The sequence below is a fragment of the Camarhynchus parvulus genome, chromosome 1A (assembly GCF_901933205.1).
Source record: "Camarhynchus parvulus chromosome 1A, STF_HiC, whole genome shotgun sequence".
Classification (NCBI taxonomy): Eukaryota; Metazoa; Chordata; class Aves; order Passeriformes; family Thraupidae; genus Camarhynchus; species Camarhynchus parvulus.
The window spans coordinates 42,468,048-42,487,626 of NC_044586.1; the positions used below are offsets into that span (position 1 = coordinate 42,468,048).

General features: G+C 37.4%; 1 protein-coding gene across 1 annotated transcript in view; it reads right to left on the reverse strand.

Annotated features, from left to right (window-relative positions):
- CNTN1 (contactin 1) overlaps positions 1 to 19,579 on the reverse strand; it is a 209,660-nt gene that overhangs the window by 13,744 nt on the left and 176,337 nt on the right. The window contains exons 19-24 of the mRNA XM_030961150.1: positions 16,676 to 16,746; positions 13,155 to 13,389; positions 9,306 to 9,409; positions 2,959 to 3,145; positions 1,399 to 1,511; positions 123 to 279 (exon numbers count right to left, since the gene is read on the reverse strand). Of these exons, the coding sequence (XP_030817010.1) occupies positions 123 to 279; positions 1,399 to 1,511; positions 2,959 to 3,145; positions 9,306 to 9,409; positions 13,155 to 13,389; positions 16,676 to 16,746 (867 nt within the window). The remainder of the gene's footprint in view (positions 1 to 122; positions 280 to 1,398; positions 1,512 to 2,958; positions 3,146 to 9,305; positions 9,410 to 13,154; positions 13,390 to 16,675; positions 16,747 to 19,579) is intronic.

Below are 19,579 nucleotides of genomic sequence, written 5' to 3' on the forward strand. Positions count from 1 at the left end.
CACTCCTGAAGGGCTGCCTTTCCAATTTTGGGTGTGCCCATTTCAATAGCATGCAAGAGGAAAACAGTCAGTCCAAAATTTCCAAGGAGTGTGCCAAAGAAAAAGGGAAGTTATCTGCTCACCTGAAATTTTTATTTGGGCTACTTCTCCATCTCCTCCTTCACTGTGCGCTCGCACCTCAACAACATATTCACCATCACTGGGGACGGGGACCTCTATTGTGTGCTTTCCAGTGGAAAACAACTTGCCTTCATGCTGTCCATCTGGCCTATAAAGTACCTAGGAAAGTAATGGAAAATACAGTTATTGAAATCTTACATTTCCATGAAGATACATTTCTGTATGTAAAGTGTGTCAGTGAAAAGCATTGGGTTTTTATTTATACGAAACACTATATACACAGACAAACACATACACATATATATAAACTTAGGGGCTAATACAACTTTTTCCATATTTACACAAGGTGAATTTAGACAGGATGTCTTCTCATTTTCTGTTACAAAATTATGCCACCTTTTGAAAAATAAGTTTAGCACTTACACTTAAAATAAGTAATTAAGTGATGGAGAATATCAAGGCAGGTGGCAGAGACCATCAAATAAAAATATGAGAACTCAGCTGGGTTTTCTGACATAAAATTTATAAATGAGACAATTAGCAATTTTATTATTAACTCTCAATGATGCTAAACTACTGCAAATGGGATGATACTTGTCTTGTGAGTCTTTTAGAAAGATCCCATTTCTTTCTGAAATAATCTCTGTGAAACATGATTAGCAATTCCCAGGAAGGAGTGCAACTCCTCAATCAAATTTGCAAATGAAGAGTATGATACTAATTTTCTTACTGCCAAGCAAGTAGCAACATTAAACAGGAATTAATAGCTGAAGTTTTCTATATGCCCTATAGTCAGTACATACACTTGCTGTGGTTACAGAGTATCTACTGATGGTAGAGGTCCCTTCCCTGTGTCTACCTTCCCAGACTTTATGTTTCAGGAACTGTAACCCCCATGGAGATGGGAAAGGAAAACTGGAACAATGCATACTGATAAAAGGAAAAACTATAAAGTGTATAACTTTTCTATGCATTATTTTAAACCAACAGACAACAAATATGATCATGTGGGAAATGAGCTTGTTGCAGTCACTGCTATGAACTTTCCCATTATATGATTTACCACCCAAATGAATTTCAGTCCCCTAATTTTTTCTCACCATATTAACATAGGCTTTGCCCTAGGCCTACTGGATGGTTGCGACTGCTGAGCACGATACCTTCCTCTTCAGCATTCAAGTGTGTGCAAGTCTGATTACATACAAAGATTCAACACTGTCTATAAAATGCACTACACAAAGCATACATAAAGATAAAAAATATTTTCAGATATCATACTTTGTATCCTTCGACGGCAGACTCATTTGACATTGCCTTCACGTGATCCCAGGTGATGATGTACCTTGAACCAGATCTTACAGAACTGATAATCCTTGGGCGTTGGCTTGGAGCTGAAAAGCAACATATGTATAATGTCCACATAAATGAGATTTCATAAATGTTCAATGATGTTTTTATTAAGACATGTAAAAATGTAAAAATGTGAAAATGGAAATTAGGCTGCGATATATATAAGCAAGGGTTAGTCTCCTTCCTGGAATGAACTGCTACAGCTCCAGCCAGGCAATTTTGGATGGCTTTGTGCAGTGGCTGCGTTATGGGTCTGCCTTTCCGTGTTGCCAGAATGGAAGTGGCCAACATTACCCCACACTGCTGCTGACCACCAGTGTTCGCTGGCATGCAACTGTCTTCAGAATCTCCCAGAAATGTGGCATAACTCATGTTTATTCATTGAGATCAAATATTCAATCAACTATTTACAGCCATTTCTACATCATTTAACTCAGATCAGCAGAAATAACACCACTGCAGAAACCATTAATTATAACTTACACAGTAAGCTTATAAAATGGACACTTATTAATAAACCCTGCAGGTGCAAGTTGAACAATACACTATTTACTGACAGAGATCCTCAAATTAGTTGTATGCATTTTTAGCCCAGATAATTGCATTTTAAATACACAAGATGTTTTTCTTACATTGTTCAGTCAATGCTAGTGCTAAGTATCCTCATTGAGTCAGGGGCAATATTCAAAAACCTGTTATGGTATGTCAATTCTAGGGTGAGATTCAGATCACCCAGTTCTCAAGGCTGATTGAATCTGCTGCTCTGCTGCTGATGAAAATGGCAGCTGGTCACATTTTAATCATCATTGACAAAACAGAAAGGCAGTGTATAGGTGCCTAAGTAATAGCTGTTCATCATTTAGAATATTGTGTCCAGCTTTGGGATTCCCAATATTGAAAGACACTGGTAATCTGGAGCAAGTACAACAGAGCAATACCAACCTGGTGGGGATCTGGAACACTTGATTTGTGAAAGAAGGGTGAAAGAGCTGCATTTGCTCACCCTGGAGGTGAGACAGTTTTGGAGGGGACCTAAGAGTTCCTTGTCCTGGCAGGGGATTTATCAAGAAGGATCCAGGCTCTTGGATAGCATGGCAGGAGGATGAGTAACAAAAACACACAATATTGATTAAGAGTCTCAGACTAGATGGTCAGAATAAGTCAGGGACTGGAATAGGTTTCTCAGAGAGATTGTGCAGTCTCTATACCTTTAGGTTTTCAAGATCCAGCTGGAAAAAACCCTGAGCAACCTGATCTGGAGCTTTCAGGTCACCCTCCTTTGAGCCTATAATCTTAGCCTCTTTACTGCCTTTTGTAAGATATCCCATTATATATTGCAACAAAAGAGAGGAAGGAGAATTTTAGCAGAAATTTTCAGACTAAGCAGCAATGCCACATGAGGAGAGAACATCTGCTATATGAATGAGAAGCTATGTTTGAAAACATGATGGACATGATTATACTTGACCTAATGCTCCATTTACTTACGTGCTTTCCTCGTAACAACATCAATGGTGCTGCTGGGAGGTCCATAGCCTGCACTGTTGAAGGCAGACACATCCACGTGGTAGCGAGTGTTAGGCTTCAGGTTTTCCAGTTTGGTTGAATACTCTTGATTGCTCACCTGTACCCGCTGTGCAGCTGCTTCTTTATCATGAGCAGCCCAGTAACGAATCTGTAAGCAGGCCAATTGGAGGAGTAAATTTAACATATTTAATCATAACGAAATTTTATAAAAACTGACGTATTTCTATATTATATCTTCAGATATAAGCCAGCTAAAAGAAATCTAACAGCAATAGCGTAGAATTCTTTCTACAGGCTGTGATTTTAACCAAGTTGCGCATAGGTATAAAGAAACAGAAATACATGTAGAATTTATTATGTAAACTTTTCTCACAGTGGTTTAACTTGTTCCCAGCTAAGTCACTAGAAGCCTGGGAGCTGGATAATGCCTTCAAAGAACAAGACTTTTTCTTCTCGCTCTTTTGTTTTTTGCATTCTACTCTGAACTTTAGTATTATTTTCTTACACTAGTAGAGACTAAACTCTGAGAATGTTTTTGGTGTGTTTTGTTTTGAATGTCTTACAAATTTAGGCCTTTTGTACTTCTGTCTACGGAAAGCAAAGCATTCAGTCATGTTAGCTGCATTGTAGGTCTGGATAGGTGTACCTAACCATTTTCTAGAGGTTTTCAGCTAAACTTGATTAGGTTTCATAGCACCATATAACATTTGTCAAAGTAGAAGTACATGAAAATACTTACAATATGCAAAAAATATGACTCTAAGCTTGTAACACCTTAAAAACCAAAGCCAATTAAGAGTACACAGAAATTCCACTAGCGTTTTTTTTTTTTTTTTTCCCCAAGAACTTGTTCCATCCTACTTTAATTCATTATGCATTACAAAGCACCAAGTGAAAACAGTGTAATTCCTATGGAGTGATGTCATTCCATACAGTCCCTCACATACACAGGGTCCTATTCTGCATGGCCTTGTGAGATGCAAATGAGAGTGAAACACTGTCAGTCTCTGGGTTTTGTCTGGTTTATAACCATTTGCATAAGACTAAATTACTGCACAAACCTGAAAGAGCAGAAAGCCGTGCCCATTGCATTTTGGTTCTGAGTGTTTTCACCCTCAGCATTTCTGCTCAGCTTCTGCCTGACTTCATAATGAATTTTGTGTATGTTACATGAGGGCGTTTAAAATTTTTTAGGAAGAAGTTAATACTGTTGGTAAATTCAGGCTCTAGGAAAAATCTTACTTTGTAAGACATTATTGGTATCCTGTCATCTGGTCTTTTAAATAGCAACTGCTTTAAGCTTTTCTTCTGACATTAGTTGTCCATGGAAACTTCATTTAAGGATTAGGCTAGAAGAACTGATGGTCTGTCAAAGTGTTAGTATCACAAATTATATTCTTTACAAGTTGTGGGTACAGCCCTTGTTTGGTGAGGCTTTATTTTCTCCCTTTTACATTTAAATGACAATATTTAATAAAAATATTGCTTCCTTTTATCTTAGAACACATGCTGTGGTTGAATAAGGAGAGATGCAGGGGACTTAGCAGCGGATTTCTCTTTACCTGCTTCAAATGTCTTTGTACATGAGAACAGTATCACTACCCAAAAATTACTGCGAACAAAATAGTTCTTGGAGCTTGCCTCTTGTCAATGTTTTTTGCCACAGTCCTTCCCACCAGTGTTACAGGTTACTCACTCTGATTATTACAAATGTGACATCTTAGTGGCCTTTTTCACTCTTTCCTGCTGCAGGGAGAATCACACTGTATCTGCAGACCAAACTGGATTAGCTTTTTAAGTTCAGCATGCACACCTGATTTCCAGCAGGCACAAAAAGATAATCTCCACTTCTATAAATGTATGTCCTGCATTTTGTTTAGAAAGTATCATTCACTAGCATCCTAAACATCGGTTTACTGTAATTTAGGCAATCACACTCATAAAATTCACACTTACAAAGGTGGCTATTTTCCCAAGTAAACAGCCTTTACCCTAAAATGAAGACTCTGCACACAGTCCATTCTGCAGACTTCAGCAGTAGAGTGGCAACCTCCACCAGATGAATGGTTTCAAACTGGCAAGGATCTGAAACTGTGACAGCCATTTCAGCTGAAGTTCTGATAGTGATCTTCAAGTCAGAGTTTCTTTTATATGATTATAATTAACATATTGTTGTAGATAAGCAGGTCTTGTTGAATGCAACCAGCTGTACACCATAAGGTGCTAACAGTAAGTGGCTGACTCAGGCGAGAGAGGGCGTGTACATCAGGAGCTAGAGAACGTCATGTCTATCTCTAAGTTCAAACAAGTTTCTAGCCTGCAGCAAAAGAATGTCTGTAAAGTTCTAGGTGGCCAAAAGTTTATTAACCATGATAGGACCAATAGCATTGTTGTTGATTTTAGCTGGGCACTGAAAAATAATGAATTTTTTTAGTACGATCTATCATGTTAATTAAGTAACAGCTTTACCTAAAGATAGAAAACACAGTTTATATGAAGCTTTTATTAATCATGTGGCATATTCTGGAAGCCTTTGCATTCCTCTGCCTTGCAAAGCTTCCAACAATCTTAATGTTCATTTACAGTACAGGGAGGCTAATGGTGTAATACAAGAGTAACACAGAGCATCAAACAAGACAAGCAATAAAAATGAATGAAAATGCAAATTTCTTCACTGAGAACATACTAAATTTCAGACAGAAGTAATATAATTTGAAAATTAAATAAAGTTTAAATCCCAAATACAATAGCTCTTGGTTGCAATGTTGTGGACTTTACTTATATACTCTGTGAGCTTTATGTCATGAACACAGAAAGTTCTTCTCTAATATACAGCCATATTTACATATTTGGACCATTGTAACAACTCCTGGAAAAGAAAAAAGTTATTACTTCCCTGAGAGCTAAGAAAACTACTGTCTTCTTTATTCCATTCCTAAATTTCTCACTTTATTTTTAAATAATTCCAAACTTTCTTGAAATAGTTTGGAAATTTCTTTCTTGCCTCTGAAATTAAATGCCACATTGCTTCAAGGGGTCACTTTCCCCACTCTACTGAATAGCCCCTCTCTCTCTTTTTTTAAAAGAGCTTATATAGCAGCCCAGACAGCCTTCTTATTCCTGGTGCTCTGCATTTACTTTGTTAGAGTAATCCACAGGCAATGAATTCCCAGAGAACACAGAAGAAGATTTCAACCAAGCTCTAGAATTTTTGTGGGAAGTAAGCCAACTGTGATTTGTATGAAGGAATGCCTTAGCCATCATGAATTAGTGCATCCCTCTGTGCTAAAATCAGGGAAAAACCTGTCTTTCATGGTCTTCTCCTCTATTAAACTTCAATATACTAAAAATGTTTCTGTAAGTATCATGAAACAAAAGCTTCCATATTCTTGAAGATTCTACGTAGAACTGACACAAGAATACACTTTACTCATATTGAGAAAGAATGCTTTCTTCTAGCATATTTCATTCTAGAAGAGACAATGGTGGTGAGTAGTGATAAATTTGTTTAGTAAAATAAACCTACATCTATTGCATAGAAGCAACACTAAATATAGACAGTGTCACTGTGCTGCATGCCCTGCAGAGATGCGGCTGTTAGCAGTCTATTGTAAGAACTCATCAATCTTAAGTTCTCTAAATGGATGGAGATAGTTTTCATACTTTATCTCTTTAAGTGTGAGCTGAGGATACTCCTCTGTAATGGCAAAATGTATCAGCTCACACTCATCACCATGGGGGCAGTCATCCTGACAGTATGCATTAGTGTCAGGAAAATCTGACTCCTCCTGGTGTGAGAAGCATTGTGTCACAGGTGAAATACCTCAGGTTCTTTGCTCAGGGCACTCCCACCTCTTAAATTCTAGCATTCAAAAGTCAATTATGCAATTTTCTAGAAATAATAAAGACCAAAAGGAAACTGAGAAGGTGCTCCGGTGAATGATGGTTTCTATTAACCTGTTACACCTGAGCAGTAATTTAAAGGTAACTGTTTATCAATGCAAATAGATACAGAGCCTTCCAGAGATAGTCACTAGAATTTTATAATGCCCTTTGAATATTCCTTTCACCACAACTTTTATTGCAACTTCACAAATGCTATCTGCAGCCTTAACCTTCCAGAACAACCCTCTCTATTTTTGCCCTGTCCTATGGCTCCTTCAGGACTCATGAGGGTTCTGATCTTCAGGAACACAAGATTCTTTTTATTCTCAGTGAAGAAGCATTGACTTTCCTTTTGCTGCCATCCTTTCTACTACAGTGAGACTGGTGATTGTCCTGGGGAAAAATATCTCAGAATTAATACCTTATTGAAAATTGTGGGTCAGTAATTTGGGACTATCAGTCTGTTTATTGTCTAGCCAGATGGGATCTTTTACATAGTCTTGATAATCAGAAGATTGTCTTAGAACAAGAGGGAGGAAAAAGGAAGAAATTTATATTCTAATGTCGTTCCTCACTATACATGTACAAGCCAGTCAGTTCATGCTGGATTTGTAAAAGTGTATTTATCCAGGAATAGGTGGATGAAATTACATTACAGCTATGAAAACAAGGCCACACCCCTAACATCCATAGTCTATGTAGCAAACAGTCCATTCCCAGGATATCCCACCTTTCTAACAGTTATTCTCTTTTCAGCTCAAAGATCCCCCACATTTCTTTTTTTTTTTTATTTTTCTATGGACTGTTCCATTCATCCTGGCCTTTCCTGCTAAATCCTCTCTCCTCTCTTCTTCCCCTGATGTCCCCTGACACAACTCAGATGTCTTTATGCCAAATAAGGTAAAATTAAAAAAAAAAAGGCCAAACATGGGTTGCCTATGGGCATGTTCTCCTACCGTGTACTTTGCACATATATCTTTCCTCCTCCTGCTTTACTACCCTATTCCCTACTACAGCTCTGAACATCCATCTTCATGATCTATCACGACTGTAATCCCAGCCTCTATCAGCACTCCTTGTTTCTGTCCCATCCACCAGAGAGAGCAGCTGCCACTTTCCATCAGTTGCCACTCCCTACATTCCCAAAGTCCCCATGCGCACGTCTGCCCAGTGTGTGTTCTGCATGGAAGCTTCTGGGCACTGTCCAGCCTGGGAGTGCAGTGCTGCTACAGGCCTGTCCAGGCTCAGCTCACAGATCCCAGCTACAACCATCAATATGTCCATCCTATTCTAATTGCAAAATCCCTATGAGACACCAAACCACTGGGCTGTCTTAGTAAATTAGGAGTTACCACTGATATTAGTGTCTTAATTTCAAACCCCAGTGCCCTGTGTTTGTAATTTTAAGACTTTATGGCTGTACAGTATAAAATCAACCTTTACATGGGACACTATTCTTGTTATCGTACCACAAAAAGTTTTACATAAATCTCATGGAGACAGAAACAGAAATCAGGAAATAAAAACAACCAAGTATTACTTATTTATGAATAGATTTTAATTTAAAAAATACATTCCATGAGATTGCTATTCATTTCCATGTCCTTATTTTGGAACATAGAAGATATCTTCAAGTACCTGAAAACTTAAATCCCAAGGTAAGTCACTAGCAAACTAAAGACCAAAACCCCTATTTTGGGTTGCAGCCAAAGTAAGCAGACTGTGCACTGCAGAGTTTGCCAGCATCTACTGTGCATGGATGATGTTAAGACTTCCCTGCTAGAGTACCACATGGCCATTTCTCATTACACCCAGCCTGTGGTTGTTGCCATCTCTGCAGAAGGACAGGAACAGTTTTCACCAGTAATACCATTGAGATGGACCAGATGGAATATGCCCTGAAGCTCTTTTTCATGCAGAGCATAGAAACCATCAAGAAAACATCACTGTCTTGCACAATAGCAGTGTCTCTCTTATATCTTATACTGGATTTTGACATTTGTCAAAATCTTACTGTAGGGTTTGTGGGTGAAATATATTAATAACTGCTGGTAATTTAAGTGGGCCAGAGTTAGTCACAATTTTGCATATGTGTTGGAAATTACACCCAAAATTTAATTTCAATATGTTTTAAGAAGTTATAGATAGGCATTCAATTACATGAAAGAGACAATGTTCTTTCAGGAAATTATGGTGCCTTTTGTTAGTTGAAAAGTGCAAACATACATTTCTTAATCTATTTTAGTAATGAAGTACATAACACCAAAAATACTCTGTTTCTCGAGATGCAAAATCTGCATGGAACATGCTAACTAAAGAGAAGTGAACTGTAAGAGATGGAATGCCAGAGCAGGAATTATTGTTGGCTATAACTACTGACAGTAAATTAATAAATGGATTGACAGTGTCGCTACTAAACTCACCTGATATCCCTCCACAGATTTATCAGTAACATGGTGCCAAGAAACAGACATTTCAGAAGATGACAAAACCTTTACACTCACATCTGTAGGTATTTCAGTTGGAGCTGGAAGATGAAACATATGTTAAACATTCAATCTGTCCTGTGGTAATGTTATACTTGTTTGCAGGGATTCTTCTTACTTCAGTATTTTATATTATTTTCAGTATTTTATATAATTTTCCTGACATCACTGAGCTAAGTGTTAGTGTTTAATCTGGCTTTTCTTGAGTAAAATTCAGGTCCAGTGATGATCTGTAAGGAAAATGACCCTATAAAAACAAAGCAATGATCTGTCCTGTGGTAATGTTATACTTGTTTGCAGGGATTCTTCTTACTTCAGTATTTTATATTATTTTCAGTATTTTATATAATTTTCCTGACATCACTGAGCTAAGTGTTAGTGTTTAATCTGGCTTTTCTTGAGTAAAATTCAGGTCCAGTGATGATCTGTAAGGAAAATGACCCTATAAAAACAAAGCAATGATCCTGTTACTTGGCTCAGACTACATATTTTTACGCTTCAACAGATTTCATGCTGAAATTTGTGTAAACTGAAAACAGCCTTTGATAAAGTGATCCTTTACTAAATGGGTCAGCAGCTCACATATTATATATCTGAGACTTTTAAAGTTAGTTACACACAAATACTCATGTATGTCACTTAGTCCTAATAATACACATTTTTTGTGAGAGCACATATTAGCCACACAGCTGTCCAGTGGCACATACAAATTTGAACAGAGCTGTGAAATAATCCAAAGCACCTTTCAGTAAGGCATACATCATAAAGTTGATTTTTTTTGCATTCTTAGTTCTGAACAGCAGATAACATAGAGTACAGACCATCATAATGCGATAGACCTTTATCCAGGGCTTAGAATATTACAGTCTAGTTTCATTTCACTGCTGCTTGAATTTTAAATGAGGTAAGGAATAAAGAAAGGCATAAACTTAGCAATGTCTGTTAAAGTTTTCCAAGTTAACAACAGTTCTCTGTCGTGAACCTTTTGAAACAAGTTGCAACAGACAGGCATGGCAGCCCTAGCTGAGGAAAGCTTTCATATACCTAATCTTCCAACTGGGCATCCAGTCAACTATGCATCAAAACAGCCACTGTTAAGAAAAAAAATCACTAACATCTCTCATGAAAAGTATCCTAGGAAACAAAATAATCTTATATGCAAAGTTACGTTTTGTAATTGTCTTTCAGTGGCTGTTAATAATGCAAATGTCTAATTTAAAAAATTATACATTATTGCAAAATTGTTTTCACAATGACAGGAATTTAGATAAGCAAGAGGCCTGTGCACTCATTACTAGCAATCATTACTCACTACTAGCAATGGCAGATACGACTAGCAGTTGTCAGACATGGAACTTGGCTTATTCTGTGGGAACACAGAAATTCCCTAGTCACTAAAGGGAATAACAATGCCCAAAGTTACAACTAGAGAAACACAGATCTATTATAGAATACACAACTTAGGGGAAAAGCTGTCACTATATTTATGTATATATGGATATTTATACACATCTGTATGGAATAATGCATGACCATATTGCTTTAAGATTTCCCTAATACCTTTGAGAAGTTTTGTTGTTTAACAGTAATAATATCACTTGCTGACTCAAAGGTACAGAAGTACAGGTGGAATAGTTGTGATCATCTATTCCCAAATCACTGTCAGACTCTTCTCTACTGTATCCATTACAGAACTTTCCAAAAAATGTCATACTGAAAAGTTTCAGCTGCCAGGGCTTTTGCTGATACAACACTTAAAAATATTTGATGTGCTTATGCTTGTTTATGAGCTGCAAGTAATTTATATCCCTATTTGTCATTTATGTTCTATAAATATTTTGCAGCCTCTCCTGAGCCAGAAAGATGGCACCAGTTGCTTTACTCCAGCCTTCTAATTCACTATTTCTACTGATAAAAAGAGAAGTCACATGGTCATCACAATATATTCTCTTCACTGAAAATATATTGGTCATCACACAGTTATCTTCTAAGCAAAACTATACAAATTTCAGGCTGGCAGCCAGTAAACATGCTACAAGGTATGAAAGTGATTTTGTTCATGTCCTGATGCCAGGAGACAACTCTCTCCTCAATGCTCTTCAGAGTAACTTCCATTACATCTCTTGGAAAAATTCCCTCTAACTTGCTCTGAAGTTCCTGGATTGGATACAGGCAGTAGTCAGGGTCACAGCTCCACACAGGAGCTAGGAGCACTACTGGTAAGGTTTGTACTCTTGTGCTTGAAATCAAAGGAGTAGGTTCACTGGGCTTCTATTTCTTTTGCAGTCTGCATCTGGTATCATTTAACCACAAACATTTTTTACCAGGTATCTGGACTTTGCTAAAGTCTGTGTTAGAACATCAGCAGCCACTTAAGTGACCCCTTTATCTGGAAGCTGGCACTACTGCACATTTGCTTTTCCTCTGTGTTTTTGAGCTACTAGGCTCTACCATTTCCCTGAACTTGGAGACCATACAAACACACTTGCCACTCCTGACATGGTATGGATAACCCTAACACAAACACGTGGAAGCTTATCAGTCAGTTGTCGATAAACTCTCTGAGGAGGGATGGATACTTAAGTGTAATTTGATTGATATTGCTTTCATTACACCATAGCTATTTACTAACACGCTTATACAATTGCAAAAAAAAATCCTCTCTGTTGTTGCAGCAGCTGTTGAAGATGATTTGCTAAGGTGTACTTTCCTGAGAAAAAAGATTTGTATTATCCCCATCAGCCAGCTTGGTGTTGAGGACTCTTCTGTCCTTTCTCCATGTGTGGCCAATTTGTGAGCGAAGTTCCCATTAGTGCTAATGGGAACCATGAACATAAATCTTCCATGAAGTACACAGAGTACAGAACAGAATGGGAAGTGTGAGAATGTGGCCCTGTTATCATATCCCTCCTCTTGGCTCTCTAGTCCACATCTGTTGACTGTGTGGAGATTTTGCTCTAGGGAAAGAAAAATACTAGCAGTTCTTTGGGTTTCTGGCAGAAATTAATAAACTGCATGTTTTTAGAACAGGCTTGAGTGATGATAATGCAATTAAAGATGTTGTATATATTTCTTCTGATTTAAAGTAAACTTTCTTCCAGTACTTTCTCTCTTCTAAGTTTGGAAATGTCATTTAAACTTCAATCCTAAAGATCACAGCATGTGAAACAATTACAGTAAGAATTAGGAAAAATATTTTAATGGAATGTGAAAGAGGTTTTTACTAAATTACTCACTTGATAGCTCCAACATGCAAACGAGAATAAAGTATGTAACAGGGATAATTTATATGAGACTCTAAACATGCTGGAAATGTAACTAGACACAAATGAACTATCATTCCTTCACAATTTTGGGCTAAATTCTGATACTGATCTACTAAAATACTAGGCTTTAGTGTGGTCTGTCAAGAAGAAGATATGTCAAATACGTGTATTAAGATCACAGAGACATTGCTGAATAAAGATCTAAATGTTTCAGGCAACCATTGTGAAGAGAAGAATTTTTTTTCTATATTCTTAAAACTTTCAACAAGCTGTGTGAAGAATCTTGCATCCTGCTGTGTATTGCTTATTGCCAGCAAGTACCACCAAGTGCTCTGCATCACACAGAAAGCAGAAAGTGGGAGTTGGCTGTTCAGAACAAGTGTTTTGTGCAGGCAATGCACAACCTCCTTGCTGAAGAAGCATCCTGCTACACTAATCAGTGTCAAGGACCAGGTTCTACTGATCTTAGTAGTGCTGATCTGGACCCACAGTGTAAAACTCATTTGGAACATTTACTCACCATCTTGTGCCGAATAAATGACAGCAGTGAGGCTGAATGGCCCATCCCCTTTGTTGTTAAAAGCTTTCACTTTTACTTGATACTGAGTTGAAGGTGGCATTGATTCATCCTTATGGACATATCGGCCAATTTCAGGATTAGTAACTGTAACTCTTCTCCATTCTTTCTCACCAAATGGCTTGAAGGCCACTATGTAACCAAAGTTATTGCCATAGTGGTATTCTCTTGACAAAGGCTGTAGAGACAAAAAAATAAAACGTTAATTTTTGCTAAACAGCTAGGTCTAGAATTAAATATAAATAATGTGGAAAGTATTGATATGTATATTCTAAAAACACTGAACCAAACCTCCATTTCATCCTGGTTTCCTTCAACGGCTTGCTTCCACCCCCTTTAAAATAGGCCCTGTTAGATCTGCAGTATTAGTGTATTTGCTAGGAAAACATATTAATAAGTTTTTCCTCATCTGAACTCAGTGCAACACACATCATGTTATCTCCCACAGAAAGAAACCAAGAATAATTGTGTAATAAAACAGCTGCAGCTAGCAAAAAAAGACCTAAGGAATGAGGCACAGCAGACATGTAACACAGACATATTATACCAGTATAGGAGTCCATGTAAGTGTGGAGATAGATATTCCTGCAAAAGAATCACAGTGAAGAGAAAATCTATGTGGCTGGCCCAAATTATATTCATTCACAGAAAGTTTGCCACCTAGGCAACTGGCACAGCTGACAAAGAAAGATGGACACATTCAAAGAATGACTCATCCTACCACTTTTCACTGATGATGGAGGAGATGCAGATGCTGATTTAGACTACCTAGCTTCTAACTGGCAAATCCTTTAATGAAATGACTCCCACTTTCAGTACAGGCATTAAAGGTACCTATCCAAAGTACTTCTTAAAACTATAGCTGATTTCCTATACCTAGGAATACTGGAAAATACAAAATTAAGGAAGACAATCTCCCATAATGGAATTTTCTTCTTTTAACAATGTTCTACATTCAGTGATCCCTTCTCAGTCCATAGAGCTTTTACCACAACTATTAGACACTGCACCCAACCAGCCAAAATCACATCATTCATCTGTGCATCAGGAGGCTGACCAGAAGCATCCTTTGAAAATAAGCATTCTGCATCACCTTTTTCCCTAATGGAAACATCACAGAGATGAAATAGATTATCTTGAGGCAAAGGTCTTGGAGCAGTGACACAGAAAATAATTATTCTCCTTAGGTGTTTGCCCACTGCTGCAGCACTTTGGCCAACATGTGTGGAGATATTCTGAGCAAGGTTTTATGAAACTTCATGTAGCTGGTCTTCTGAATCTATCACTGTAACTAGCTGCTTAAAATAAAGCAGAATTTGATCTCATATGCCAAAGTAAGCAGACTGGATGAGGGCCTAGCCTCAGAATGATTTTCAGCCAGAGCAAACTTTAGAAAGCCAGGAATGGCACATAAAAATGATACTCTGAAAGGTCTTACATGAAATTTGAAAGCAGCTTTCTCTCCAATGGCTGCACATAATAAGTAGCTGAATAGTTTGTAGAATCCACTGAAAACTTTGTAAAAGAAAATGGGAGAGGGAAACACAAATGGGGAAAAATGAGGAAGAATGGGCACGCCACTCCTAGCTCTCCTTCTCAGTTCCTATTTCAAAACAAGTCTTAGAAGAGCTTTGATTGCATCTCTGGCTGTCTCATTCAATCTGGGCTTATGAATCATAGAAGAAGCTGAAAAGGGGTTGGCAGTAACATGTGAACCTGCCATACATTTTGTTCTTCTCTTCTTAATTAAAGACTATTTAGAGTAGCATATGCAAATGTCAGCACATTTGGGGGAATCAATATGTATTTTTATCTTAGCCTTACAGATAGATATATTGTTGTCTTCCAGACTCCATGAATCTAAAGTCTCTATTTAAAAACCCTTGCTAGACATAGGATAGAAGATTCTTGGGAAATAAATACTTGAAGCCATGCTTAATTTATCTCTCTAAAGGAGCTACCAGGAACAGATGTGAAAAGCATAACATTAGGTAAGAGAAATAATGAGAATATAAATCTGCCCGGGTCTGCAGGAAATACTAAACTGGTCATGTACTTCTGGTCTTGCATTAGTCACTATTCTTTCTCCTGGTTATATTTTCTTTGTTTAGTTTGGTCACAGCCAAGTTATCACTGTATTGGAAATGCCATGAGTACCAGTCTACATATACAATGCCAGAAGCAGCTCTGTAGTTTATTAAAGTTTTTAGAAGAAAATCTTATGAAGTAAAATAATCTAGGTCTTCTGCATTTGCCCATTGCATGTATTCTTTTGCTCTTCAAAAATAAAGAGACCAGAATTGAGCCAATTAGGACACATTTACTTCCTAACCTATTATTAGGGGAACTAAAATGCAACCTTTCCAATATATTGTAACAGAACTGTGGACCTCTTTTTTCAGACACTTATAAATATTTCTTCACTGTTAAAATACTTCGGAAGACTGAATAAATATTTTGCACTCACTTAAGAAACAAAAAAAAACCCCAACCCCCCCAAAAAACCCAGCCAGGACAGCACAAATCTGATAGCTCAAGAATATGGCTGGCTATTTCTGTCATACTTGAGAACTTTCACAGATATATGATCAATCCTAAGTACAAAACGAAGGAAATATGCATATGGATGAAAAACTGCATATTCATAAGGAGAATCCCTATACAACATACATGCAATTGGACTTATGACATCTTTACATTACTTCCCCCAAGAAAAAGCACTCTTCATAGGGGCAATTCAGCTGCTACATATGAAATAACTATTCCCCAGAAGATACAAATGGGGGAAATATGTGCCATATGTATCTCATAGCCTTACAACTGTGAAAAGAGAGGTCAAAAGAAAACAAACTCGGTAATTTTCTCAAGCATAACACAACCATCCTTCTTTGCCAGAGGTAATGCTGCTGTATTTCTGTTTTTCCAGGATACTGATAGGCTCTGACAGGAATCCAACAATCATTTTTTTATTTCTTCTCTCTAGCTTCCCCAAATACCCTGCAGTAGATTTCAGTTCTCTCTTTCATGCTGCTTTTGCCTATGCAACCTTGTTTATAAATCCTTATCCTCTCTTGTGCTGTGATTTGCTTTCCTCTTACCTTAGTGTCTCTTTTCACTTCTTGCTTTACTTATATCCACAGAATAGATAAGTTTTCAAAACCATTGCTTCAATAGCAGAATGAAGTCTGCTTTTAGTGACGCATTATCATAGTCATGTGTTTCAAACTCTTTGTTTTAGAATGTTTTAGATGATATTTTCATGTCCAACACATAAAACCCCTAAGGTACTCTCTTCCTCATTCCTTTCATGTACTTTTTCATGAGAAAAGTCTGAAAAACTACATATTATATACAAATCCTGTTCTCACAAGACCCAGAGACAAACCATTCACAGGTTTGAGGAGCAGCAAGATCAGATATAAGATAGTACAGGTTTCATGCCATCTTGCATGAGCAATTCTTACCATCCATGTTATTGTCAGCTCTCGATTGCTTCCACCCCCTCCTCCAACATCAGAAGGAGCCACATTAGGAGCTAGTGAAACAGAAGAGACAAGAACAATTACTATAAAGTATGCAGCAGACAGCTGCAAGGCCAATAAGCACACGTGGTACACACAATTAAAGTAATGACGGTGTGCAATCTGCCAAGACTAATGTATAGCTACTGCTTCAGGAAATGTGCCAGCTGTAACCATAGCTAGCAGTCATTCTTCCTTCTCCCTGTATTATCTACAAATATTTAATTGAATATTCAGGAATGGAAAATTTCTTGCAAGTCTTAAGAGAAGCACACTGTGTATTTTTCTTGCGCTTTCTCAGATGCTGGTATGCCAAGGGCTCAAGCACCATGGATTGCACGTGTAATTACCTCAACACACTGTGATCAGTTACACCTACTTCAATGGATTTACTTCCTGTGTGTAAGGTTAAACCCATAGGTCTATCTTTGAAGCACTGGCAGCCTAACTGTATTCTAGATTAGTAGCACATGTCTTCTTGATAGTCATGTTCAGGATGGGTAGATGTACCTAAGCAAAACTGGCATAGCAACTTATAATTTACTAATTGCATCTTACACTGATATCCTGTGTAATAAAATACAATCTGTTATTCTATCACTGGTGCACAGCTGGTAAAGCAGGATACTTTCAATCATTCCTATATTGTCATTTCTCCCAGATTCTTTGCACTGAGTGCAATGATTCTGTTGCTATCCTCTGTGGTGTTTGTGTATTAATTTGCTGTCACTCAATATGGACACACAATGTACCACTGAAAACTTAGGACATTATAGCTTATCTACAGGGCATTAATTTTGCCTCAGATATGTATGTATGAGCTATATGCCCTACCTAAATTAATGTGTTCTTTGTGTAAGAAAATTCTAATGGGATTGGGCATTTTCTCCACTACTCAGTGAAAGCCATAAGTCATGGTGCTCAAGTACTATGTAAGTAAGCTGAAGAGGAACACAAAGCAGAGCAGAACTAATGTTTTCAAACAGGATAAAAGTATGTAAAAATAAATTTGAAATTGAAATCAGCATTCAGTGCATGGTTCATTTTTTTCTGTCCTTTCTGAAAACAAATTAGTGAAGATCAAGACTAAACATATATATGACAATTTGAGAGAAAGCTGGAGTTTGTTACTTGACCTTGTAGTCACACTACCTATCAAAAATGTATAGCTTTAGAGCAATGTTAGAAGCAGAGGGTTGCTAGAATGCTTAAGTAGTCCAAGAAGATAGACAGGCTGCCAAAGAACAGAAAAAACCCTGACTGTTCAAAGTCTAACAAGTCATTCTTTTCAAAAGTATCTTCCTCATTCTCCCAACCAATAAACCCAGGTTTCTCTCTCTGTTAAGACCAGGTAACTAACTTAGACAATTGTACTTAGACAATTACTCTAACGCACCCAGAAGCTAAAATACATAAAACCAGCCCTTGATCCACTGAATTTCAAGAAATCACTGTGATTTTGTGTTATTGATGAAGCAAGCTGTTTCATTAAAAATAAAAAACATTGCACAAGTCTTATCATGTTAAGTTACTGAAATTAGTTATCTCCCAGGAGAGAGACTTCAAAACGCTGAAACGCTTGAAACGCTGACAACTTTTAAGTGTAACAAACATTATTTGTCACCCACATAGTACAACAAAGACACAGCACTGTTTGTTGCTGTTTAACACAGAAAATGTTAACAATAACTACAATATGTAGACATGGATTTTTGTTTGTTATTTACCTTTTTCAGAATTGCATTAAAATGTACATAGAGTTGTGCATACTGCTTCTGTAGTACCTTTGACATTGACTGAGTAACCCAAATCCTACTGTTGCTTATAACAAATTCCAGCTCCTGGCAGAAAACACACTTGGGTGCAGAAGTTAATCTGTAAACTGTAAATTATTTATACCCTATTTTGTCATGACAATAAGTGCTGACTGATGCCTAAGAAGATTATACTACTATTTTGCATGGTTGGCCAAAAACTGTCACACAGTCTGCCAGGGCATGGTACTGTGGCCGGGGAATCAGATAACAGACTAAATAGACCACTTCTTGCAAAAGAGTTACATTCTGCTACAAAACTGGAAAGTATGCCATTTTTGGGGAGGCTACAAAAAATGCCATGAACGTAGCACACTGCAAACTGCAGGACACCACCCCTATTCCCCATTCCCCACTACCCCTAGTCCATTATTTCTCTCCTTATCTGTGTCTTTTCTAACATTTTTAAAATGTCTATTGTGCACCAGACTTCTCCAGTAGATTCTTGGGCCTTCAAATGCAGCTCTTGAGTCATAAAACATATGATGCTACTAGTCAATTTTCTAGGCAGTGATTACCTTTTACTTTAGTATTAAAGTTCTGTGGCTTTTCCTTCCTTATCCAAAATAATTTAACCAATTTATTTTCTTTATCCCCAAGCAACAAAATTTTAATGGACCAAATTTGTCTTTAATGAATGTTTTGAAATTTACAATGCAAATACATTTTATTTTGAAAATACTATCTAATCAAAGTTATGACCTAGCAGGTGTAATTTTAAAAGTTGTTTTCCACACTTTGGTTTTTCATTTTTGGTTTTAAAACTCAAGCTATGGCAAACAATTGTAAAGAAATCTAGACTGCAAGTGGGTGCTACTCTGTGGAATACAGGTTTGTTGGACACAGTCTTTGTGCAGTGATACATTACCCCCTAGGACACTGCTGTTATCTCCTCTGTACAGTCAAACCAGAATGTATTATCTGGAATACTAACATCTAAGTCCTCATTTTGGAGAATTCATTATAAAAAGGATGCGCCTGAGCCTGAAGAATATCCTTAAATATGCTCTGAGCTATTATCACTGAGCAACCA